The 27,687-nt window shown below is 41.1% G+C and overlaps 1 protein-coding gene across 1 annotated transcript in view; it reads left to right on the forward strand.

The window, feature by feature from the left end:
- The window catches only part of ACTN2 (actinin alpha 2), an 81,007-nt gene that overhangs the window by 9,656 nt on the left and 43,664 nt on the right, over positions 1 to 27,687 (forward strand). Inside the window, exons 2-4 of the mRNA XM_055425748.2 lie at positions 23,263 to 23,377; positions 24,246 to 24,365; positions 26,748 to 26,834. Coding sequence (XP_055281723.1) covers positions 23,263 to 23,377; positions 24,246 to 24,365; positions 26,748 to 26,834 — 322 coding nt within the window. The remainder of the gene's footprint in view (positions 1 to 23,262; positions 23,378 to 24,245; positions 24,366 to 26,747; positions 26,835 to 27,687) is intronic.

The following is a 27,687-nucleotide window of genomic DNA, read 5'->3' on the forward strand; positions in this document are numbered from 1 at the left end:
TTAGGTTTTTGTAGCAGTTAAAATTGAGAGGTTTGGATTGGGGGATTGATTGACAGCCCATGGAAACATCAAAAAGAAAGGTCAAGCCTAGAGATTTATGTGCAAGAGTTACCTGCTCAGAGGCCAAGTGTGAAGCTATTAGGAGGGGGAAGTAGAAGATGCACCTGGCAAATGCTGAGGTGAGCTGACAGCGAGGGCTCCTGCAGGAAGCAGTAATTACCGAAATGTGGAAGCTTTGCTTCTCTGGATGAAAACATGCATTTATTGGACGACTTGGAACCACTCGAACTGTTGAAATGTCTTTGCTTTTCTTCCTGGAGAAATCTCACCTTGGTGTTTTGTTGGACCTTTGCCAGTCCATCTGAATCTGGCATTTGAATTGGTTTAGTTGCTAGAACAGAAACCCAAGGACTTGGCACCATGGAATGGGAGCTCTTTTGGCTCATGAGATAAGTTATGGTTTCCAAAGGAAGTGAAAAGCTGTAAGAAACTATTTGTGGTGGTGTGCTCAAGTCTGTGACATAAAATCTTTCTGCAACTGGAATGGCCAAGGTGGGGCCTTCTTGAGGAAGACTTTATTGCAAATTTGTAAGGATTATCAAGAGAAGTAGTTTCATGACTGAAAAGAATTTGTTTCATCTTAACATACCGAATGTAACATTCAATCACAAGGTAGATTTCTCTTTTCTGTTTTTGTTTATTATTATTATTTAGCTGCACCATGCGGGATTTAGTTCCCCAACTAGGGATTGAACCTGCGCACCCTGAACTGGAAGCTCAGGATTTTAACCACTGGACCGCCAGGGAAGTCCCTAATATCCCCTTTGGTTTTTCCTTTCATCCTTAGGAAACATGTTATTGAATTTCCAGTTATCTGGGAATTTTCTGGAGGGCTTTTTGTTTCTGATTTCTAACTTAATTCTGTTGTGGTCTGAGATACTTTGTAAGACTTATATCCTTTTAAATTTACTGAGAGTTGTTTCATGGCTCTGAATGTGATATATCTTGCTGCTCATGCTGGTTCTTCCTAATCCCCAAGTGTCATCTGAGTGACTCAAAGTGCCCACAATAGAAACCTGCACACACACTGGGTTTTGTTATAGGAGAGAAGGCTGGGCTCTGCGAGTCCTGACTGCCCAGGAAGTCCCAACTTCTTCTGTTTTATTGTTTATAAAATTTTAAAATGAGATGAATGGTGGTCCTCATTTAGGTGTTTTGTTTCAAGTTTTTTTTCTTTAAACTTGTTTATATTTGTTTTTTCAGTATAACAATACAAGAAAAATATTCCAGTAAGAGTAAAAATGATCTTTTAAAATATGGATTTTTTGGCTAGTGGATTAAAAAGGGGAAGGGGATTTGGCACATGGTTCCCAGTATTCCAAGCTATTCACTGTTACAGGACAGAGCAGCTCTTTATTGAGAATTTCCAGGCACTGTTTTAACCATACATATTATTTTATTCTAATGTCACAGCAGTCTTAAGAGATGAGTATTGTGATTCTTACTTTTCCATTAGGAAGGTTAACCCACCTACGGATGGTTGAGGGTGGGGAAGTGGTAGCTGGGAAATAAATGTACACAGAATTTTGTCTGTTTTACAAAGATATTATCTTTCACAACCAAAATTATATAAAATACAGAGGTGCTAATTATTTTATTGTGTATTTTGATCTGCAAGCGGCAGAGCTGAACTTTGCATCCAGGTGGCAATGGCAAGCCACTCCAGTACTCTTGCCTGGAAAATCCCATGGATGGAGGAGCCTGGTAGGCTGCAGTCCTTGGGGTCGCTAAGGGTCGGACACGACTGAGCGACTTCACTTTCACACATTGGAGAAGGAAATGGCAACCCACTCCAGTGTTCTTGCCTGGAGAATCCCAGGGATGGGGAAGCCTGGTGGGCTTCCGTCTATGGGGTCACACAGAGTCGGACACGACTGAGGTGACTTAGCAGCAGACTTAACTCCAGCGGAGGTGCTTTTATTTTAATTTTTGAAAGATTTATCTTGTTGAAGTTTGGTTGATTTACAATATTGTGTTAATTTCTGCTGTACAGCAAAGTGATTCAGTTACATATATATATTCTTTTTCATGTTCTTTCCCATTATAGTTTCTTACAGGATATTGAATATAGTTCCCTATGCTATACAGCAGGACCTTGTTATCCATTATATATTGGATTGAGCCAAAATATGGGTTGATCAGAAAATTCATTCAGGTTTTCCCATAACACTTATGCAAAAAACTCTGAATGAACTTTTTGGCCAACCCCAAATATAATAGTTTGCATCTGTTAAACCCAGATTCCCAATTCATCCTTCCCCCAACCCCCCTGTTTGGAAGGGGGTGTGTGTCTGGATTTTCAGTTTCTCAGTGATTCAAGGGGGACTCTCTGATGAGAACGAGAACACTGAATCTGAGACATGGAAACTATTGTCCTTCCAAGATTTTCCACTAGTCAGGCTCTAGCAATCGCTCTACCCCACAGAAATGCCAGAGAAGGAGCACAGGGGCCACAGGAAAGCCAACTACATCTTTCAAATGGAGGCTTATTGGACATGCCACTAAGGGCACATCTTTGGGATTAACTGCTGGTCTGTCTGACACAGTTCCAGAAAGAAACTGGAGTTCAGGATGCCTAAGTAATTGAGTCAGTTCCCTTTGGGAATGAGAAAAGGAGACTTCCAGAAGCAGGAGTGTAGATTAGAGCCATCTTCCTGCAGACATGATGTCTTAGTGGACAGGGATGCTTGCCAAGACTCAGGCTCCATAGACATTTGGCCAGTGGCAGTGCCAAGGACTCCCTTCACTTTACATTGAAAATACCCTGCCTTTCTTTTATTTATTTTTAACTTATTATAGAAAATTTCAAACATACACAGAAGCAGAGAGAACATACAGTGAATCCCTCTGAACCCTACTGGGCAAGGGAAACCCAAGTTTTGCAAATAAAGGATGCCTGGCTCTTCCCCCCACCCCAGCTTTATTGAGGTATCATTGAGAAGTGAAAAATTGTATATATTTAGTGTGCCACATATTTTGATAAATGTGTACATTGTGAAGTAATTACCAGGGATGTGCAATCCTAAAAGGAAAAAGAAAAAAAGTTATGTTCAACAGATGCTTTATTCTCTAAACAAAATTGTGAAGCAAAACTGCCAAGTGAGCCAATTGTTGCCTTCCCTGTTTTGAAAGTTCTGGTTCCTCCCCTCAGACCCAGGCTTCCTGCTGCCTGCTTTTGCCCATCCAGGCCTCTTCCCTGCTCTGCTTGGACACCTCTCCTAACCCCCAGTTCCCCTGAAAATTTCTCACAGTGTTATGATTATGTTATGATTGTTCCTAAAAACTAAAGATTTTTAGGCTGGACCTGCCTTCCCAAGGATCATCAATTATTTTAACTTTCTTTTTTGGCTGCACTGGGTTGTGGCTGCTGTGCACAGGCTTTCCCTAGTTGTGAGGAGTGGGGGCTTCGCTCTAGTTGTGGTGGGCAGACTTTTCATTGCAGTGGCTTCTTTTGTTGCGGAGCACAGGTTCTAGGGCATGAAGGTTTCAGTAGTTGTAGCATGCGGGCTTAGTTGCCTCACAGCATGTGGATCTTCCTGGACCAGAGATCAAACCATTGGCAGGTGGATTCTTAACCACTGGACCACCAGGAGTGTCCAGGGGATCATCAATATTTTAGCGGTGACCTTTCTAAGACAATAATGCTGTTGTCTTATTCCTAGTTCCAAGAAGAACCGTAATGGTGAATTTCAGGCTCAGAAGGGGAAGAGAACAAAATGGTGCCAAGAAACCTCTGTTGGCAGAGGCAAAGCCTTTTAACATCCTGTAAACATGGTGGATGGGTTCACCGTAGTTTGTGGCCCCACGTGAGAAGGCAGTACTGGTAGGCTGTTTCTCTTCTCTTGCTGCAGACTGATCTGATAAATTGACCCCATAGGCTCCTTCAGGTTTATTGGTCTGACTCCTGTGACCATTGGAGAAGGCAATGGCAACCCACTCCAGTACTCTTGCCTGGAAAATCCCATGGACGGAGGAGGCTGGTAGGCTGCAGTCCGTGGGGTCGCTAAGAGTCAGACATGACTGAGCGACTTCATTTTCACTTTTCACTTTCATGCATTGGAGAAGGCAATGGCAGCCTACTCCAGTGTTCTTGCCTGGAGAATCCCAGGGACGGGGGAGCCTGGTGGGCGGCCGTCTATGGGGTCGCACAGAGTCGGACACGACTGAAGCGACTTAGCAGCAGCAGTAGCAGCTGTGATCATTGCTTTTACTGCTTTGAGTGGGGAGCTTGAATTTGAGACAGGAGGTGGGAACAGTGTCTGAAGATGCTGAATTTGATACCTCTGCATCTTTATTTCCTCCACCACCCCCAGAAGAGAGCCAGAGGAAGGAGCCGAGCAGACATGTAACATGTCTTTGGGGAAAGGTTATTTTTAGGGGCAGTCTTGCCAAGACTGCTTCCGGAGCTTTTATTTAGACATAGATCAGATCCTCACCTGCTTAGGTATGTGAATTTCTAGGGGAGGCCTGGAAGGGATAGGGGCTATCTGCGTGTAGCAGTTCCTGGCCACCTCCTTCCTTGCAAAGATTCATTTTATTTGTTTCCCAGCTTTATTGGGATGTAATAGACATTTAACACTGTGTTAGTTGAAGGCGTATGGCGTGATGCCCATCCCTCAGATTTTCAGTTCTTTATGAAAGGAAATGAGGAAGAGGGGGAGTTTGAGCCCAGAGGTCAGGTGACTCCCTCATCTAGGTTTTTCCAAGACAATCTCAGTTGTGGCTCTTGTCCTAGAGTCACCTTTGACCCTCAGAGGTGCTCTGGCTTAGACTTCAAATTCTTTGGTCATTCTGTTCAGAGGAGATACACAAGGCCATTTCAGAGAAGGTTAAAATAATATCAAGACCCAAATAATTTGTATATTGGACAATAATGCCTTTTCTGAGAGTTCTGGCCTATTTCTGAACTTGAAAAAAATGCAAACATTAGTGAAACGAGAGTTCTAAAACTTCGACAGATTTAAATATCACAGCCCAGTAATTTCTGAATCTTCTAACTCATGAATCCTTTAGAAGACCAAGCCTTGCAGCCAGCATTGGGAGTGAGCCCTATATCTGAGAGGTATGGGACCACTGACCTCACTGGAGGCCTCCCGTGGGCCAGGTTTCCCTCTGATCCACATCACTGTGTCATTTTGGTAGTTTTTATACTGTCCGTGTAGTCTTATAAGTAGTATTTATGCTCATACCTCAGATGGTTTGATAATAATATGTGCTAGACTTTAAGGGTACTGATTTTGCATGTCTAGAAAATTAAGGATTTGGACTTCACCAGTGGCTCAGGTTAAAGAGTTTGCCTGCCAATGCAGGAGACATGGGTTTAATCCTTGATCCCTGATTCAAGCAACTAAGCCCATGCTCCAAAGCTATTGAGCCTGTGCTCTGGTGCCTGGGAGCCGCAACTACTGAGCCCCTGTGCTGCAGCTTCTGAAGCCCATGCACCCTGGGGCCTGTGACCCACAGCAAGAGACGCCACAGCACCACTCACACATCACAACTGGAGAGTAGCCCCCGCTTGCAGCAACTGGAGGAAGCCCATGTAGCAAGGAAGACCCAGCACAGTAAAAAAAAATAAAAATAAAAAACCTAAAGTGCTAATCGTTCAGTTGTGTCCAACTCTTTGCAACCCCATAGACTGTAGCCTACAAGACTACTCTGTCCATGGAATTCTCCAGCCAAGAATACTGGAGTGGGTAGCTGTTCCCTTCTGCAGGGGATCTTCCTGACCCAGGAATCGAACCCGGGTCTCCTGCATTGCAGGTGGATTCTTTACCACCTGAGTCACCAGGAAAGCCCCCAAAATCCGAGTTAAATGTTATTAAAATATCTGGACCTATTTGCAGGTCAGATCTCTAAGTTTGTTTTTATGACAGCTTAAGTCTTCTTCTTAAAGAAATTATACATATCTTTAGAGACTTGAAAGTCTGATAGTAAAGTGGGAATAAGTATATTTACTGTGGGATAAAATTGTGTTTAATGTGAAATTGTCCCTTCTGTAATGAGACGCAGGTAGAGTAGTTGCCATGGGAGTCCTTTAAGGACTTGGTCAGGAAGCAGGGAAATTGCTGTCAGAAATACCTGGGGGGTGACCGTGGGTCTATTGCTGTCGCTGGTGTCTGGGTAACTAGATACTAAGGACTCCAAAGGATTTCTCTTCCATGGCCCTTGGACTTGGACAGTGTGTACCTTCTCCATGGGGCATTTTTTGTTGTTGTTGGAGTATAGTTGATTTACAATGTTGTGTTAGCTTCAGGAATATAGCAAAGTGAATTGGTTATACATATACATATTTCCATTCTTGTTTATTTAAAGATTCTTTTCCCATATAGGCCATTACAGAGTGTTGAGTAGAATTCTCTGTGCAATGCAGTAGATTCTTGTCACTTATCTATTTTATATTACATTTTAAAATGTGATATTGAACTAGGGATTTCTACTGTGAAACTTACAAAAAAAAAAAAGCCTTGAAGTAGCACTTTATCAAGTGATTAACTTCAGAAATTTAGACTTGCTGGAGTATGTCCAATTTAATGACGAAGGCTGAGGAAAGTAAAGCTAGTTAGCATAATTACAGCTAACCAGAGAAGGGCAGAGAGTCTAACCTAACAGATTGTATAGGCTTTCCTAAACTACTTTTTGGAGATACATTTTCAAATAATTGCCCAAGTCATATGTCTTTATTACAGAAAATATGGAGAAGAAATTTTTTAAAGTCACACCATAGAGAAAACTAGTGTTAACATTTTGTCATATTGCCTGCTAGATGACTTGAGGCCATAGTTGAAAAGCATATATTTATTTTTTATACTATAATATATATTGTCTTAAATGGCTTAGGATATGAAGACTTTTGACCACTTTGCCCTTAGCATGATACCTAGGGAAGAACTTCTTGATGGAGGAAGTGCCAGCTCGGTTCCCTCAAGTGGCAGGAGCTTTGGAAATGCCCAGCTTCCCTCTTTCGTAGCCCTTCTGCTTTCCAGAGCTGTCCCTGTATGCAGAGCCAACCTGTGGATGGAGCTGACTGGGGCCTGTTACCCACTTAGAACCATGCTAGGGTTCCAACCACCAGCCCAAAGGATGTGGTGTATTCCAGAGAGTCATTTCCTTCAAAATAAGCACTTCTAATTTTTCTTCGTAGACAACCATTTATTTGGGTCCCAGAAAATAGTAGCAGTATGGTGAACTTGAATTAAAGTATATTTATTTTGCTGTCTGGGTAGAACAAGCTGCTTCCCCAGTTGCTGGGATGGACTAGGGGGAAGGGACGGGGAGGCAGGGGAAAACATCAGTAAGCTTTTCTTTAAGCTTGAATTCATCCTCAAGAAGAGGGTCATGAAAGCACAATGAATGCTGCTCTTGCCTGTAACCAAGGAACAGTTGGGTCTGCCCTGACCCAGAGCCGTGTCTTGCACATAATCACCCAGGCTCCAAGGGAACAAGTTATTTTGGGAAGCATAGCTCAGGATCAATCATATGTAAGGCTGTTTGTTGGGAACCTTAAATGCTTGCTTACCAGAAAGTCCTCAAAGGAATTCTTCACCAAGGTTGTGCCAGCTTGGGGGAGGCAGGTGTGACCCCACGCAACTCCCAGCCAGAGGCTAAGTCAGGTTGTTGGCCTCAGGAAATCTTTAAGCTCAGATGACCAGGCATCAGTAGCTTTCATGTGGTTCTTTGAACTTACCTTTTTTGTTGTTGTTGTTTTAATACTTTAAAACAAAAATAACCAAAATTTTGATTCAGTGGATATTTGATTTGGTTAGCATATGCTTCCAGTCCTAAAATTGTTTGGGAAGTAACTGCAGATTGCTAATCTTAACTTTCTTTTTTTCCATTTAACAGTTAAGATGGGGCATTTCATCACGATCATTTAACTGCCCTGTGGAAGACAGAATGCTGTAACTTTTTAGAAAATTTATTTTAATTGGATAATTACTTTACAGTGCTCTGTTGATTTCTGCTGTACAGCAGTGTCGAATCAACTGTAAGTATAGATGTATCCCCTCCCTGTTGAGTCTCCCTCCCACCCATCTAGGTCACCACTGAGCTCCAAGCCGAGCTTCCTGTGCTGTGCAGCAGTTTCCCACTGTTTTACACGTGCTAAGGTATATGTCAATGCTGCTCTCTTAATTTGTCCCACCCTCTCCTTCCACAGCAGTTCTCTCAAGAACTGAAAAACATCCCTTGGAATGAAAGTAAAAGTAGTTTGGATTGCAAACTAGTATTGGGTCTGTGGCCCAGAGAACTGTTGATGTCCTTGCTAGGTTGCTTCTATCTTGAGGGCTACAGAGCTGTAAAGATGAGTAATTGCAGCTGAAAAGTAAGAATTAGGGAATGAGTAATAAAGACTCCTGTAAGTGGTAATAAAATGTTTGTAGGGAGTTTTCTTGAGTGGGGAGGAAATTAACAGATGGAAATATACTTTAGCTTCTAGAGAAATGTATGATTTTTTTATGAAACAGAGAAAAGTGCTAAATAATTCAACCCAAATCCAATATTATTTATGGTGATCTGTGTAAGAGGGAACACGGGGACACACATTGGGATTGAAATGAAAAAGGAATGCAGTAAGCTGAGACTTCTGACAGTTGTCATTTTCACAGGACAAGGGAAGTGTACTGTCATTAATGTCAGTGAGTGATAGACTCCAGTTAGTTCAGTGTTTCATTCTTTTTTGTAACATTTTTGTTCATGTCCTTTTTATTTTTTATTGTCATATAGTTGATTTACAATGTTGTGTTAGTTTCTGGTGTACAGCAAAGTGATTCAGTTATACATCCATACATATGTATATATGTTAGCATATTCTTTTTTGCATTCTTCTCCATTATGATTTGTTACAGAATATTGACTATAGTTCCCTGTGCTCTACAGTAGGACCTTGTCATTTACTTTATATATATTAGTTTGTATCTGCTAACCCTAAATTACTAATTTATCACTCCCCCACCCTTATCCCTCTTTGGTAACCATGCGTTTGTTTTCTATAGATATCATTCTTGTGCATTGATTACTACTGGCCTTAATCAAAGTCAGATCAGTAAAATTTAGATTGGAATAGTGAATATTTTAGCACATTTGAATGTTTACCTCTTTTTAGATGAAATACTCTAAAACTATAAGACAGTTCTTAAGGTAAAATCACGACTCTCATATAAGCAGAAAAATAAACACGTGTTAAAGATGATATTTAATTAACTCATGAGAAAACTGGAGAGGTGTTCCAGCTGGTTCAAAAGATAATCTGAAGCACAGTTATACATTTATAGATTAGGAGTATTGAAACTAATGTCCGAATATTGGTAGACACTTTTTAATGGGAGCAAGGAGGATTGTCCCTGAACTGAACAAAAGGCATTCCTTGTCTGTAGAAAAGAACCGGTCTGCATTGCTCTCATCCATCTATTGGTTAGATAGATGAGCTGTAGAATAGCGTAGAAGGGGTGCTGTAGACGGAGCTCAGATTTTTCCTAACATAAAGTACCTTATTATTTTCAACATTTATTTTTTAGTTGAAGGTAATTGCTTTACAGAGTTTTGTTGTTCTCTGTCAAACATCAACATGAATCAGCCATAGTTATACATATATCCCCTCCCTCTTGAATCTCCCTACAGTACCTTATTTACCTACTTCCTCTTTCCAAATTCCATGACTTTAATCTGTCCCATCCTTTCTGGAAGTTATGAAGGAGACTCCACATATCAGACAGGTCATTCCTTAAACCAGAATTAGCCTGGGCTAGACTTGGCTTTGTTTAAAACCTGAAAAGCATTTTTGTCCCATTAGGCAGCCTTGAGGATCGTTAGCACATTTTTGTAATCTATTCTGAACATCCAGGAACTAAATGGAAGTCAGTTTTATGAACCTGGTGATTGAAGCCTAAAATTCATGATGAAAACCAGACCTGGTTAGGACTGTATTTTCAAGGGCTGGGAAAGCCATTTTTACCCTCTCCACTTCAAGTTTCACTTATTAGCCAGATTCTATTTTTAGATCCTCTTCAGTAGTGAGGATTTTTATGAGTTCAGTTCAGTTCAGTCGCTCAGTCGTGTCCGACTCTCTGCGACCCCATGAATCACAGCACGCCAGGCCTCCCTGTCCATCACCAACTCCCGGAGTTCACTCAAACTCATGTCCACAGAGTCGGTGATGCCATCCAGCCATCTCATTCTCCATCGTACCCTTCTCCTCCCGCCCCCAACCTTTCCTAGCATCAGAGTCTTTTCCAGTGAGTCAACTCGTCGCATGAGGTGGCCAAAGTATTGCAGTTTCAGCTTTAGCATCAGTCCCTCCAATGAACATCCAGGATAGTGAGCCATTTTTTTGGGGGACAAGATTCTTCTTTTTTTTTTTTTTAAATATATAAGGGTTCTCTAGTTAAGTTTGACATAATAAGAATCTTTGGAAGCCTGGAACTTGACCAGATAGAGATTTCTAGCTCTGCAGTGGTTTTTATTTTTTTCAGTTTAGAAAGTCTGATAGCTGTCTTCTTTGTCCCAGAAAGTCAAACAAGATGTTATTCAGCAAATAGTTACTGAGTGCCACTGTGTCCCAGGATAAAGTGTCTGGAACACAAAACAAAAATCCCATCTTTGGGAATTCCCTGGCAGTCCAGGGGTTAGGACTCTGAGCTTCCAAGCTGGAGGTCTGGGTTTGAGCCCTTGTCAGGGAACCAAGTTTCCCACAAAGTGTGTGGTGCAGGAAAAAAAAGAAATCCCAGATTCTCTGTGTGTCACTCTCACAGACATTTCTAGAATGTTCCAGGTGGTGGTATCACCCACCAGGTATTTCTGAGAGGATTTTTCCTGCTCCCCTACCAAGTCTTTAAAGCCTTCTCATGGTGACAGCCCTACTTGAGTTGCTCGTAGGCTTTGACACTCCTTAATTAGAGATTGTTAGCTATTCTCACATTGCCTAGAAAGAAAGCCTGAATCCTTGTAGGCAGTATTTGTTGGGGATGAATCAGTGGGAAAAGACTGCCTCTCTTTTTTTTCTCTTACTTTATCTTTGAGTCATTAAATTTGTGTTTATGTGTATTCCTGATACTCAGATGAAAAGCTGTATGTTGGTACTGTTAAGGCTCCAATTTATTTATGACTGAAATTGTCACAGTTTAAGCTTGAAGTATTAAAAACTTGAATGGGTCCTGGCTCTGTATGGGTTCATACAGGTGTACCTGCTGGGTGCTGGGTTCATTAGGTGACACAAAGGTGAATAAGGCAGGCAGTAGCAGCAGAGACTACTGTGTTCATTTTGTGGATCTTTAATGTATAATATGTGTGCCTGTGGGCATGTGGAAAGCCTGAGAAACCAGTTGTGGGCCTTCCATTTGCAATGGAGCACAATGGAATTTGCCTTTTTGCATGAGTTAACTTTAAAGCTGTTTGTATCTAATGTATCACGAACCAAGTTCTGATTCCCATGGAGGCCTTCATATTAACTCTGCCTTAGGAGTAAGTTGTTTTTTAATGCATGGACAAAATATTGTTACCCTTATGAGCAAACACTAGTATTGTAAGCACCATGGACCCTGAGGAAGTTAAGGTACGCCAGTGGTGTCCTCGGTCCTTTGATTGGTGGGGTGAGTACCTGTGATAAGCAGGAGAGGCAGAGAGCTGGTGTGGATCTGGGTCCATGCACCCCCTCTGTCTGTGTGTAGCAGCGGTCTGTGGAGTGTGCTCAACTGACAGTGTGCTTACGCTCGGTTTGTCAGAGGTGGAGTATCTCCTGTGCTTTCAGTCAGTTCAGTTCAGTCACTCAGTCGTGTCCGACTCTGCGACCCCATGAGTCACAGAACGCCAGGCCTCCCTGTCCATCACCAACTCCTGGAGTTCACTCACACTCATGTCCATCGAGTCGGTGATGCCATCCAGCCATCTCATTCTCTGTCGTCCCCTTCTCCTCCCACCCCCAACCTTTCCCAGCCTCAGAGTCTTTTCCAGTGAGTCAGCTCATCGCGTGAGGTGGCCAAAGTATCTCCTATGCTTACTGAGACATAAATTGTGACCATGGACTGTCTTTATTTTTCTATGCAGTGACTTACTTCCCTTTCCATTGAAACCCCAAAGCACCTCAGATTTCTTTGAACTTCCATCACCTACCGCTTGCTGTTTTCTTGTGTTCCTGTAGCATTTATATTTGCAAAATATTTTCCAGTCCCCTACAATTCGTCATACTTCCCAGCCAGCTCATTGTTTTAGGTTCATGATGCATTGCTTAGGGGAAGAAATAAGCCACAGGATTGGCAGAGGCAAACTATTATTTTAGGATGGATAAACAACAAGTCCCACTGTCTAGCACAGGGAACTATATTCAATATCCTGTGATAAACCATAATGAAAAAGAAGATGAAGAAAATATATATGTGTATAACTGAGTCACTTCGCTATACAGCAGAAATTAACACAACATGGCAAGCCAGTTGTACTTCAATGAAATTTAAAACAAGAAAAAAAAGTCACAGGAAAGATGAGCTGACTTGCCCACACCAGACGCTGAGTTGGTCACAGAGCCAAGCTCAGGCTTTTAGAGCCGGTGATTTTTAGGGACTGCTAACCTGAGCTGTTGTGTGCTGTGTTATCTAGCAGGATCTTGGAGACTAAGCAGAGATTTTTGGGCAGAGAATAAAAGGGCTGCCCACCATGCTGATAGCTGCCTGGTTATGCCAGTTTTGAGAACGTTAGGGCCCCGAATGGACATCCGAGATGTCTGGTAATTGATTGCAGCGCATACAGCATCCTTAGAAGGAGCATTCTACTTCTTGCTTTGATTCAGTTTTTTAAAATGCTGTCTGTAATTGAAAAGTGTGCTTGGGTGCTTGGCAACCTTGAAGATTTGGAGTTTTTTAAAGATCACTATGATCTTGGTTGATGATTAGTCAGTGCTCATTGTGCTAAATGTTGGTCACCATTGTGAGTGACTGCTGAGTCCAGAGAGCTATTCTAATGTTAAACACCAGCAGCAACACCTCCCCCGCTCCCCGCAACTGCATTACATTTTTTTCTTTTTTTTAAATTGACATATGCTTGATTTACAGTGTTGTGTTACTGCTGTACAGGAAAGTGATTCAGTTACACGCATGTATACAGTCTTTTTCTTTTATATCCTTTTCCCTTGGGGTTTCTCATAGACTTTTGCATATAGATCTCTGTGCTATACAGTAGAACATTGTTGTTTATCCGTCCTATAAACAGTAGTTTGCCTCTACCAGTCCTGTGACTTATTTCTTCCCCTAAGCAATGATCCATGAACCTAATACAATGAGTTCGTTGGGAAGTATGATGAATTGTAGGGGACTGGAAAAATATTTTGCAAATATAGATTGTGTAAGAGCACAGGAGAACAGCAGTAGGTGTTTTTTATCTATATAAAAGCTTACATCTGCTAACCCCAACCCTCTACTCTATGCCATCCCTCTCCCAACGCCTCCCCCCTGACAACCACCAGTCTATTCTCTTGTGTCCCTGATCCTGAGAAACACCTTTTAAATGTTTTTAAAGTTGGTAGAGTGTCTTACCCTTTCAATTTAGGGTCACTCTGCTGATTTTTCTGATGTGATTCTGAAGCAGCATATTTTTCTGGGCATTGTGGCAACATGCAAACTCACCCAGGGCTGTTCCCCCATGATGCATGGGTCAGGGTCTTTCTGGATGAGGGGTGGAGAAACTTTGAGGTGAACTAGCATGGCTGCCCGGAGAAGGCAATGGCAAGCCACTCCGGTACTCTTGCCTAGAAAATCCCATGGATGGAGGAGCCTGGTAGGCTGCAGTCCGTGGAGTCGCTATGGGTCGGACACGACTGAGCGACTTCACTTTCACTTTTCACTTTCACACATTGGAGAAGGAAATGGCAACCCACTCCAGTGTTCTTGCCTGGAGAATCCCAGGGAAGGGGGAGCCTGGTGGGCTTCCGTCTATGGGGTCACACAGAGTCGGACACGACTGAAGTGACTTAGCAGCAGCAGCAGCAGCATGGCTGCCTCTACCAGCCACGTGGGTTGCATGGATCGTCTCCCTCAGAGGAGCGGCTCCCTGCCCTTGAGGAGGGCAGTGCCTCCTTACTTAAAATGCCAGAGCTGCCTGCTTCTCCTCCCTTAACCAGACATTTTACAAAATGTGTGCATCTTCCTAGACACTCCCACCCCCTGCCTTACTTTTCAAATATTAAAGAAGGACCAGGATAGTAATTAGAAGCAATCCTGGCAAATTGGGAATTTGTGAAGTGGAAAAGAAAACACGGTTATAATGATTATTGTAAATAGAAAAAGAAATGGAGCGTTGTTAGAAAATCGACTTAACAGAGTTGTAGTTTTCAATAGTTTTTTGAGGGAGGCTGTTCAGAGCTATTGTGATAATAGATTGTGTTGCCCAGCTAGCTTTTGTATTTCTTCCCCTGATAACCTTTTGAATTATTTCATAAAGTTGATCGTGGCAATTTTTTTGGTAGCTGGGAAAGTGTCAGGACATGAAGGACAAATAATTGCATGGTGTCAGAATCAGAAATAGAATCTGAGTTCCAAGCCATGATAGTGAGTTGGACCGGGCCCCCCACTCCTTCTTGGGGACCACTATTTCTGCTCACCTGGGGCTCAGTTTTCTTGCCCAGAGGATCTGGCCGGGAATCCACACTCTGACCCTCTTGATGTCTTTACTCATGGATGACAGTAAATGATAAGCAAACTCAAAATTGTAGAAAACTCTAATGCTGCCTTAAACTAGTTTTGACCTGATAGACAATGCTGCTTTTTAAGTATAGTTGATTTACAGTGTTGTATTAATTTCTGCTGTACAGCAAAGAGATTCAGTTATTTATATACATTTCTTTCTTTTTTAATATTCTTTTCTGTTGTATCTCAAGATATTGAATATATTACAGCTCCCTGTGCTATAGAGTAGGACTTTGTTGTTTATCCATTCTTTATATAATAGTTTGCATTTGCCAACCCCAAACTCTCAGTAACAGTGTTTTATAATTAGTGGATTGAAAAGCTGAAAGTTATTCAGGCTTACCTAGCCCAAATTTCATGCTGCTGCTGCTGCTAAGTCGCTTCAGTCGTGTCCGACTCTGTGCGACCCCATAGACGGCAGCCTACCAGGCTCCCCCGTCCCTGGGATTCTCCAGGCAAGAACACTGGAGTGGGTTGTCATTTCCTTCTCCAACGCATGAAAGTGAAAAGTGAAAGTGAAGTCGCTAAGTCGTGTTCGACTCTTAGCGACCCCATGGACTGCAGCCCACCAGGCTCCTCCATCCATGGGATTTTCTAGGCAAGAGTACTGGAGTGGCTTGCCATTGCCTTCTCCGTAACTTCATGCTGCTGTGCCCAAATGTCCCAGCTCTCAGTAAACCCTGTTCTGTTTCGTTCAGAAATGCCCAATGACTGAAGTGAGTCTCCATGTTAGGAAATGTGACCTCAAATTAGTATTTTATATAGTTATTATGAAAATAAAAGCTGGTTCACAAAATGTAAAGGAAATTGATATCTGTTATGTTGCCAGATTTTTGTTTGGAGAAAATGGAATAGTAAATTGAACAAGGGTGGTCTTACAGGAGCCAGCCCAATCTTACAGCCTTATTGCTAGAAAAATTAATAATTAACTGATGGCATGAAATGGACTCATACTCAGAGAGCTGTGTCAGATTCAGGATTGATTTTTTCTTTTTTCTTTTCGTCCTTTTTTGTGTCAGATGATGATGTCTCCCAGGTAGAGATGCAAACTTGCGTTATTTTAACAATATAATTAATCACAGATATTACCCATTTTCATGGAAAGATATTGTTTTCCCCTCTCTCTTTGGAATAATCTACATTGTATCTGTAGGCTTAATTAACTTAAAAAGAAACTAAATACAAATGCATAATGTTCAATAACTCAAGCATATCTCAACATTTCAGTGAGGATATAAGTACTTTTTTGTCATTAAGCACAGTGTACTGATTGTCATGACATATAATTTAACTTTGAGAAAGGCAATGGTCTTAGAGTTTCTATGTACTTGGAACTTTGCTAGTAAGTTCTTCAAAGAAGAAGGTGTGGCTTCTGAATGGGGATAGCAATTCATGCTAACAGATATTTTTAGGAAACTCCTACAACTGACATTTTTATTTCTTTTTAAAAGATTTTTATATTAGAGTACAGTCGATTTCTAGTGTGTTTCAGGTGTAGAGTTCCCTGTGCTATATAGCAGGTCATTTTGGTCATCTGTTTTATATAGCAGTGTACATGTGTTTTGGAGAAGGAAATGGCAACCCACTCCAGTGTTCTTGCCTGGAGAATCCCAGGGACGGGGGAGCCTGGTGGGCTTCCATCTATGGGGTCACACAGAGTCGGACATGACTAAAGTGACTTAGCAGCAGCAGCAGTACATGTGTTAATCCCAAACTCTTCTAATTTACCCCTTCCCCCAACCTTTCTCCCTTGGTAAATATAAGTTTGTTTTCTATCTGTGAATCTGTTTCTGTTTTGTAAATAAGTTCATTTGTGTCAGATTTAGATAGACATATAAGTGATGTCACATGATATTTGTTTTTCTCAGACATACTTTGCTTAGTGTGACAGTCTCTCAGTGCATCCATGTTGCTGCAGGTGGCATTTCATTCTTTATTATGACTGAGTAATATTCCATTGTATATATGTACCACATCTTTATCCATTCATCTGTCAATGGACATTTAGGTTGCTTACATGTTTTGGCCATTCCAACTGACATTTTTCTCAACTACCGTGTTTTAGGGGTTGAAGAGTGTTTTCTGGCTCTCTAGATTATGTTCAGAAGTATAATGGAGCTGCACCTGTTGATCATTTGAATATCCTGCAGACTTTTCATGTGAAAACATAATACTACAAGTCGTGGGCACAGAGCCTTAACCCCCAGCTGTTTTCCTAGGCTCTCTGTTTTTTCAGTTTCACTACAGTGGCCAGAGAGGGTCCTGTATGAGCAGGGAGACCAGTCTGCACCCACTGCCCTTCCTGGCCAGTGACTCATGGAGTATGATTCTGTATATTTCAGGGGGAAATGCTATTCTTTACTCCTCTGCCAAAGGAATATATACACAGTGAGTCAAAGACTCCTGTGCCTTTCCATCTTTCAGTGACTGAACACTCATTCCCTTAGCTTTTAAAGAAATAAATACATATGTATTTATTTTATTTTTAATTGAAGTATAATTGATATAAAGGGTTAATTTCAGGTGTATAGCAGAGTGATTCAGTTATACGTATGTCTATTCTTTTTCAGATTCTTTTCCCTTATAGGTTATTACAAAATATTGACTATAGTTTCCTGTGCCATACAGGAGGTCCTTGTTGGTTATCTATTTTATACATAGTAGGGTGTATCTGTGAATTCCAAACTCCTAATTTATCCTCCCCCCTTCCCCTTTGGTAACCATAAGTTTGTTTTCTATGTCTGTGATTCTATTTCTGTTTTATATATAAATTCATTTGTATTCCCTTTTTTGAAAAAATTCTACATATAAGCAGTATTGTATGGTACTTGTTATTTCTCTGACTTACTTCAGTTAGTACGATCATCTCCAAGGCCCATCATTCCCTTAGCTTTGTCGAGAGCATCTTCGGAGGGTGAAAAGGACTGAGAACGTCAGCCTTTTCTATCTGTGGGTAGATGGTTATGTGTTTTCCCATCTTGTTTCTCTTTATGTGGCTCAGAAAGATTGTTTAAGTGTGCTTAATTTTAAGATGCAGAAAGGATCTATAGAGACTTCCCTGGTGGTCCCATGGTTAAGAATCCACCTGGCAATGTAGGGGACATGGATTCAGTCAGTCTGGGAAGATCCCACATGCTTATGGAGCAATTAAGCCCTAGAGCCACAACTCAAGAGCTCCTATGCTGCAAGCATCCTGGAGCCACAACTAAAACCTGACAGCCAAGTAAATAAAAAAAAAAGTATATGTGTTTATCACTAGGTGAACAGGAGCAGAGAAGTAGCTGTTTTCTAGGAGAGAGGTAGAGGGAGGTTTGAGTTGGAGGCAAGGGAGGAGGTTAGAGAGCTTTAATGTGACGAGGCGGCATCTGAGATGGACTCTAGGCTGGGGGACATTGACCTGTTTCCTCGAGGGACTGTGTCTGGTTTACAGAATACTATTCCTTTTAAGAAAGGACACCTGCCTTGGTAATCTGGTTTGAACGAAGGAGCCTCCTTTCAAAACCACATGGACATACCTTGGTTCCATTTCAGTTTTCCAAGATTTAGTTTGCAGGGACCTTAAAGATGCACGTTGCCATCAAGTAACAAGAAAATCCACAAAGATGCCTTTTAGGTACAACGTGTGGGATTTTGTTGCTGCTGTGGTGGCTTTCGTTTTTATCTCCTTCATGATTTGCAGCTTTTTACAGAAGCAGGGGACAATGGGGAAGGCATGCAAATGGTTTCTTTGGGCCACGGTAATGAAAACTGTAAATAGAGTGAAAATTAAACAGTCTAATAAAGCTTAAAATTCCTTTTCAGAATGCACTGGCCTCTTTGCAAGCTATTATCACAAAGCCATTGGGGTCCTTTTTTGCATTGAAGTTAGTTAGTCACCTTCGGAATACTCATTAAAGAAAGTGAAACTTCATTACACTTAACTGACTAAATTGACCTTGTAGATTCAATTCATTCTCTGGCTTTGTGCAACTGAATAATTATCTATGGTAAATTACCTTCATCGTATGCATACCTAGAAAAAGGTGGTATCCTACAGCCGTTCACAGTGTTCCACGGTGGGGGGTCAGGAACTGCACTGATTTCATGAATAGACTTGGGGTTCTATCCCGAAATGCTTCTGATACTTGTATTATGAAGGGGCTTAAATAACATGGTAACAAAGTAAGGAAACTTACACCAGCAATATTTGCACATTTTTAAGTAGAATCTAGATAGGGACAACTCAATCAAGATTTTTTTTGAGTTGCGTTTTTAATTTTTTTCTCTATCAATTCCATTAAAAAAAATCACAACCTGCTATATTCTTTTGTGCCTTTCCCAAAAGATTAGGAATATGGTTAGTCTCTGTATTGTCAGAAAAAACAAACTGAAAAACTACTTTCAAAGTAGTTTTGCTTGCTGAAAATGGAGCCTGGGAAGTTTTTCAACTATATGAACTTAGTTATCTGGAAGCAGCCTAAAATGTTCATCCAAGGAACTAGTTCAAAAAAGATGGTATAGTCACAACAGTGGAATACTACGCAACCATAAAAGGAGTAATCTTTGTTGATATTGAATGATCCCTAGGTTATATTTTTCTTTCTTTCTTTTTTTTTGGTTAAAGCAATTGCTAAATTTTTTTTTAATTTATTTTAATTGGAGGCTAATGACTGTGTGGATCACAAGAAACTGTGGAAAATTCTGAAAGAGATGGGAATACCAGACCACCTGACCTGCCTCTTGAGAAACCTGTATGCAGGTCAGGAAGCAACAGTCAGAACTGTACATGGAACAACAGACTGGTTCCAAATAGGAAAAGGAGTACATCAAGGCTGTATATTGTCACCCTGTTTATTTAACTTATATGCAGAGTACATCATGAGGAACGCTGGGCTGGAAGAAGCACAAGCTGGAATCAAGATTGCCGGGAGAAATATTAATACCTCAGATATGCAGATGACACCATCCTTATGGCAGAAAGTGAAGAGGAACTCAAAAGCCTCTTGATGAAAGTGGAAGAGGAGAGTGAAAAGGTTGGCTTGAAGCTCAACATTCAGAAAACAAAGATCATGGCATCTGGCCCCATCACTTCATGGGAAATAGATGGGAAAACAGTGTCAGACTTTATATTTTTGGGCTCCAAAATCACTGTGGATGCTGATTGCAGCCATGAAATTAAAAGACGCTTACTCCTTGGAAGGAAAGTTATGACCAACCTAGATAGTATATTAAGAAAAGCAGAGACATTACTTTGCCAACCAAGGTCCGTCTAGTCAAGGCTATGGTTTTTCCCGTGGTCACGTATGGATGTGAGAGTTGGACTGTGAAGAAAGCTGATCGCCGAAGAATTGATGCTTTTGAACTGTGGTGTTGGAGAAGACTCTTGAGAGTCCCTTGTACTGCAAGGAGATCCAACCAGTCCATTCTAAAGGAGATCAATCCTGGGTGTTCATTGGATGCTAAAGCTGAAACTGCAATACTTTGGCCACCTCATGTGACGAGTTGACTCACTGGAAAAGACTCTGAGGCTGGGAAAGGTTGGGGGCAGGAGGAGAAGGGGACGACAGAGAATGAGATGGCTGGATGGCATCGCCAACTCTATGGACATGAGTTTGAGTGAACTCCGGGAGTTGGTGATGGACAGGGAGGCCTGGCGTGCTGTGATTCGTGGGGTCGCAGAGAGTCGGACACGACTGAGCGACTGAACTGAACTGACTGAACTGAATTACTTTACAATAATGTAGTGGTTTTTGCCATACATTGACATGAACCAGCCATAAATTAAAAATTCAGGTGCAGAACAGTGTGTCTATTATGATTTATGTTAAAGGGATAGAGAAAATGACGTATGTGTCTGTGTTTCCACATGTGTAGAATGTTGTTGAAGAGAAATGCAAGAAACTGAATCTCTTTGTTGTTCCCTCTGGGGAAGGAAACTGGGCGACCGAGAACAGGAGTGGAGAGGGAAGCTTTCTCCTTTATACCGTTTTGTACCCCTTGAATTTTGAATAATAGATTCTTGAAACGATAGATAGGTAATAATAGACTCTTGTTAATAATCTTAGCTTCAGAACAGAAACTCTGACTATCTAGACTAGCGCTGTCCAGTAGAACTTTCATGTTCCATGCCTGCACCATCCAATGTAGCAGCCACTAGTCCTGTGTGGCTTCTGAGCACTCAAAAGGTGGCTTGTACAGCTGGGGGACTAAAATTTTAATTTCCTTTAATTTTAATTGATTATATTTAAATAGCCAAGTGTGTCAGTGACTACCATTTTGATTAGGTGCAGATCTAGAGTGTATGGCTTAGGGTATCTCTCTGTTTAGACCAGAATAAAGTTTAGGGGTGTTTTGGGAGAAATAATTATTAGTTTAGGCTCTCACAGTAACATTTATTATTGTAAATCTAAGAAAATACCTATGTTTTCTTTTTACCCTAGAATTTAATGCCGTCACATGTTTCTTTTTAGAAATTTATTTTATTGAAGTAGAGTTGATTTGCAGTGTTGTGTTAGTTCCTTTTGTACAGGAGAGCGATTCAGTTATACATATGTATTCATTCTTTTTCATGTTCTTTTCCACTGTGATTTATCGCAGGATATTGAATATAGTTCCCTGTGCTATATCCAGTTAGGACCTTCTTGTTTATTCATTCTGTACGTAATGGTTTGCATCTACTATCTAACCTTCCAATCCATCTCGCTCCTGACCCCTGACCCCTTCCGCCTTGGCAACAACAAATCTGTTCTCTGTGTCTGTGAGTCTGTTTCTGTTTTGTAGATAAGTTCATTGGTGCCATATTTTAGATTCCACATGTAAGTGATATCGTATGGTATTTGTCTTTCTCTTTCTGACTTACTTCGCTTGGTATGATCGTCTCTACGTCCATCTATGCTGCTGCTGCTGCAAATTCCTTTCGCATATTTCTTGAAATAACTATTAGTCAAATTTGAAAATCCTTTTTATTACCCAGGAAAATCATTTTAATGGAAACTGTCTTTTTGTATTCTAACTTGGAAAATGTCTACTTCTGAGAGGTTTATTTTCTTACCTATAGCACAAACCCTATTTGTGTGTCTCCCTCCAGTGTAGTGTGCCGGGCACTTTGTTCTTGAGCTCAGCAGCTGTTGTGTGACAAGGGGACAGTTTGCATTCTTAGCCAGCAGCTGCCAGGAGCATTTCTAATCTGGTTTTGGCAGGAAATAGTGCACAAGTGGAAGCCAAGTTAAAAGCTTGAAAAATAAACAGAATGACTTCGGATACCCCTTAGTATATCATTCATATTTCTACTTAATATTGCTCTAGTTATTTCTTAACTTGACTGGAATCTGAACCTTTCTAGGGCAGAACTCTATCTAGTTGTCTTTGAAATCTGGGGTCTAACCCAGGGCCTGGAATATGCCAGTAGGAGGCCACTATTATTACTCTTGCTGTGATTAGTAATGATTGACTGTACTGCAAATTTGTTTAATTGATTCAGTTCCTAGCTGAAAACTGTTGTTCATGCAGGATAAACTAGTTGTAGATAATTAGTGGTTATGAGTCCCTCTTTTCTTCCCCTTCCTACTACACAGTGCCTCCCACCTTCTGCTCTAAAGTATGACATTTTGAACATTCTGTAAGGATTATTTATTCATCTGTTCTGTAAACACATGGATTTTTCTTGTACGCACATCCTAATTTAATCTGTCTTTCTTACAGAGTAAGAGGTTTTCAGAAGGCAAGGGCATCGGTGTAAAAACACAGTACCTTTTACAAAATTTTTATTATTTTTTTATTGAAGTATAGTTGATTTACTAACAGGTATACAGCACAGAGATTCAGTTACATATATATATGTATGTGTATGTGTTTGTGTGTGTGTGTGTGTATATATATATGAACTTCCCTGATGGCTCAGCTGTAAAGAATCTGCCTGCAGAGAAAGAGACAGAGGAGATGCAGGTTCGATCCCTAAGTGGGGAAGATCCCTTGGAGGAGGAAATGGCAACCCACTCCAGTATTCTTGCCTGGAAAATCCCATGGACAGAGGAACCTGGTGGGCTATAGTCCATGGGGTTGCAAAGAATCGGATACAACTGAAATGATTTGGCACAGCATGGTTCCTTCATGCAGTGCTTTGAGGAGGATATATGTGTGTATGTATATACATATATATATATATATATATATATATATATTCTTTTTCAGATTCTTTTCCATTGTAGGTTATTACAAAATGTTGAATATAGTTCCCTGTGCTACACAGTAGGTCCTTGTTGGCTATCCATTTTATATATAGTGGTGTGTATATGTTAATTCCAAAAGTAGTACCTATTTAAACTGAACAAAAATTCCTCAAGTGGTTAGACCAAATAAACGACTTCCTTTTCTTTGTCTCTGAAGAGGAAATGTTGCTTATATCTTACCTTTGGGCTGCAAATCGTTCTTTCTATCCAATTCCAAGATGCCCCAGCCTCCTGTGTCCCAGAAGGTGTAAGATGTTGGGTGTGGTCCACGCAGAGGGGCGCTGAGTGTGGACAGAGCTGTGCTCAGCACTGTTCGCTTCTTGTTGCAGACCTTCACCGCCTGGTGTAACTCCCACCTCAGGAAAGCTGGCACTCAGATCGAGAACATCGAGGAAGATTTCCGGAATGGCCTTAAGCTCATGCTACTTTTGGAAGTCATCTCAGGTGAGTCTTAAACATTTTTAGTAGGTGTTATACCCAGTTTGTCTGAGCAGTAGATATGTATGCATCTGTTTTTTTTTTTTTAAAAAAAGCTCCCTTTGAACCTGGCTGGGCAAGAACATGGTATTATTGGCAAAGAAAACTTTCCAAAGAGCAATCTGTCTGGAGTTATTTTTCTCTTCTAAAAGAGGAGTGAATTCTGTTTAAAACGGACTTATTAAAATAATGTTTCTGCCACCCACCTCGGAACAGAATGAGAGAAGAGAAAATGACGTTTATATAACTCCTCACCAGGCTGCCCTGTCCAGCTTTAGTCCAGCTAGTGTGTATTCCAAAAATTCTCTTTCATGCCAAAAGCCAGTGTACACATTGGCTTAACTCTGCAAACAGCATATAAAGTTTCTGAGGGGTCTACCTTGCCCTGAATGTCTGTCAGCTAGCTAGTTTAAACATTGGGTTGGAGAATGGATGAAGGCAGGGCTACCCTGATCCGGGTATCCTCATACTCCCATGTTTGAGATGAGCCCTGAACTTTGAAAGAGGCTCCCTGACTTCTTATCATAGCTGGTCAGCTACTCCAATTGCTGCGGCGGCCCCAGCCGGCTTCTCTCTTTTTATTTTAACATTGGTTCATAGACCAAACAAGGCTCTCCCAGCAGGTCTGAAAAGCATATGGACTTCATAGCACAGCCTCTGCTCTCGTCCATTTCATCTTGAAAGTACTGTGATTTATAGAAACTGGAGACACACGAGAAACAGTCAGATAATGATTTTTGTTTAAGGAGGGCGTGAACTCTGAATTTTCTCATCTTGATTCCGCATCAAGGGGCTCTCTTCTCTGTGTCTACATGATTCTTTCTTCACCCGACAGGGGAAAGGCTGCCCAAACCTGACCGAGGAAAAATGCGATTCCACAAAATCGCTAACGTCAACAAAGCCTTGGATTACATAGCCAGCAAAGGCGTGAAGCTGGTGTCCATCGGGGCAGAAGGTAAATGGGGTGTGATGGGAAAGTGCACCAACCTCCCCATAGGGCAGTGGGCCTGCAGCTGGTTGCCTTCGTCCCTCCCCGTTCCCTCCTGTGTCAGCCTCTTTGCCAAGCTCTGGATACCGTGACCAGGAGACAAGGCTCTAAGGTTGTTTGAAAAGAATAGAGTCAAATAGAGCCGATACTTTCCCCTCGTATGTTAAGCTTTTAACTTACTAGCTGTATTGATTTAGCGCTTATTTTTAACATTGACATGAAACAAAGATGGCTTCTTTTTTTAGGCATTTTTTGAGAACACAGTGTCTAGATTTTAAGAAGATATTGCCACTATCCCAATGATCTTATTGTTAGATAACTTAGAGTGAATGGGATTTGAACTTCATGCATTTGTGTGTGTATGTGTGTGCTCAGTCATGTCCGACTCTTTGCAACCCCATGAACTGTAGCCCACCAGGTTCCTCTGTCCATGGAATTTTCTAGGCAAGAATACTGGAGTGGGTTGCCATTTCCTTCTCCAGGGGATCTTCCTGAACCAGGGACTAAATCTGCATCACCTGCATTGTCAGGCAGATTCTTTATCACTGAGCCACCTGGGAAGCCCTAATACATTTTTAGAGGGTGTCAGATTCAGAACTAGACAGATCCATCTCCTGACCCTAAACATGGTCCTAAAGTAAATTGCTTTAGAAAATTGGATCCCAAAGATTACAGATGGGGAATTTTGAAGTCTGTCTGTATTCCATTGGCAATCAAAAAGGCCCAACTAAAATAATTGTGGCAAGGCTGACAGATATGACAGATATGACAACTGTGGACTGTTTGAAAAATATCATAGCTTAAAGATTATGACTTTGGAAGAACTGAGGTGATCAGCAGTGAAAAGAATCAGAACATGTGACATTCCTTAAAAAATAATTTTAATTTGAATAATTTTTCCTGTATTACACATAATAAAGAGAAACTCTTAATGCTTTGTGCAGAAAAACGAATAGAGTCAAATATGCTGCTGTCCCCTTCAGACTAATCATCTGAAGGAGAAAGAGTTTATACAGCCCAATGAGTTTTTTAAAAAATTGGAGTATAATTGCTTTACAATGTTGTGTTAGTTTCTGCCATACAGCAGTGTGAATCGGCTGTATGTGTACATATATCCCCTCCCTCTTGAGCCTCCCTCTCACTCTCCACATCCCACCCCTTTGGGTCATCACAGAGCACCGCGCTGAGCACCCTGTGCCATACAGCAGCTTCTTCCACTAGCTGTGTGTTTCACACAGTGCAGTGTCTGTATGTCAGTGCTGTTCTCTTGGTTCGTCCTACTGTCTTCTTCCCCTGCTGTGTGCACAAGCCTGTTCTCTGCATCTGCGTCTGTGTTCCTGCTCTGCAAATAGATTCATTAGTGCCATTTCTGTAGATTGCATATATATGCATTAATATATGATATTTTTCTCTTTCTGACTTACTTCCCTCTGTATACCATACTTTAGGTTCATCCACATCACTATAGCTGACTCAATTTCATTCCTTTTTATGACTGAGTAATAGTCCCTTATAAATATGTGAATGTGAAGTTGCTCACTTGTGTCCAGCTCTTCACGACCCCATGGACTGTAGCCTGCCAGGCTCCTCTGTCTGCGGGGATTCTCCAGGCAAGAATAGTGGAGTGGGTTGCCATTTCCTTCTCCAGGAGATCTTCCTGACCCAGGGATCGAACCTGGATCTCCCACATTGTAGGCAGACGCTTTACCCTCTGTGCCACCAGCGAACTTTATACAACTTTTCTATCTATTCATCTGTCAGTGGACGTCTAGGTTGCTTCCATGTCCTGGCTGTTGTAAATAGTACTGCAGTGAACATTGGGGTATGTGTGTTTTTTTGAATTATGATTTCCTCAGCCCAGTGACTCTTAATGAGAACTAATAGGAAAGATCTCCATTATCTGTGGGAGATTGGGAGTCCTGGTGAGTCTAGCGGGAGCTGAGACTACCCTGCCATTCATTTATTTTGCAACTGAATCCGACAGCCTGCCAACTGGGGAGCTTGAGAAGAAGAATCAGAGTAAAGATGAGTCTGTGTTCGATTATTTAGAACCTTAGCACATCTAGTCTTTAAACCTGGGAAATCCCTGGGTTGTTTTCAGTGACTTTGCATATGCACGATCTGTGCTCATTATTAACTTGGAATTTATTTAAACTGGAGGAATTTGGTTATGAATACCACATTTATAACTAGACATGCTACGACACTTACAAAAACAGAAACTGGTCTTTCCATATGTTATTTTCCAATAGCTCTGAAGTCAAAGCTTGTAGAAGACTCATAGGAAAACTTTATGTGCTGATTATGTTATCTTTAACCTCATTTTTTGTTGTTTTTTCTTACCTAAAGAAATTGTTGATGGCAATGTGAAGATGACGCTGGGTATGATCTGGACCATCATCCTGCGCTTTGCTATTCAGGATATTTCAGTTGAAGGTAAAAGATTTGGGTAAAAACCTGGTAGATACTTAGAATAAAATTGAGTTGATAAAGTCAAGTTTGAATAGAGTTTTGTAAAACTGAACAGTCACATGATTGAATGAAAGCTGCTTGAATTGGGTTTTCACGAGTTTTCTATTTGTATGAAAAAAGACCCCAGCAATGCTGTTTCATTCATGGGGGTGGAATCATTTAGGAAAAGATGAGCACATGTTCAGAACAGAAGTTGCTTTTTTAAATGAGTATTTTTCTGAGCTTCTTTATTGCTTGTTATACTTGTCGGTTCATGATTATAACAGTTCTTTAGACTTCACAGCTTGAAACCCTTTTTTTTCCAAGTGCGAAAAGATAATCAATTGAAATCTGTTTGTTCATTCCTTAGTTCTTTTTTAACTTCCTCTTTCTCTTATCCTTCACTCCTTACCCCCCCTTTTTTTTTTAAAAACAAAATCTCTATTGTCATCCTGCCTTTCAGCCCAGTAACTGTTCCATTGTTGTAATATAATCCTAGTCCTTGGCCCTGCCACTGAAGTGGGTCTTTTACACCCACTGCATTCCCAAATATTTTGATGAATTCAACACTGTCAAAAGTGTCAAATTGACTTTCTTAAAATTAGAACTTGGCTTGTTTAGCACTTGAATCACAAAATGCATAGCTGCACATCATACTTAAGGGTAGTCTGACTTGTTCAGCCTTCTCCAAATTTGTCACCTAACAGATAACTAGGCACCTGAATGGTAAGGTCAGAGAGCATTGTTTATAATTCTGTCTAGGAATTTCTCTAAAGATCAAACTAAGATATAATGATATTAAAGCCTCAATAATTCAAGCTCAGGAATAGCAGCCAGC

The sequence above is a fragment of the Moschus berezovskii genome, chromosome 12 (assembly GCF_049115385.1).
Source record: "Moschus berezovskii isolate FMDL1 chromosome 12, NW_MosBer_1.0, whole genome shotgun sequence".
Taxonomy (NCBI): domain Eukaryota; kingdom Metazoa; phylum Chordata; class Mammalia; order Artiodactyla; family Moschidae; genus Moschus; species Moschus berezovskii.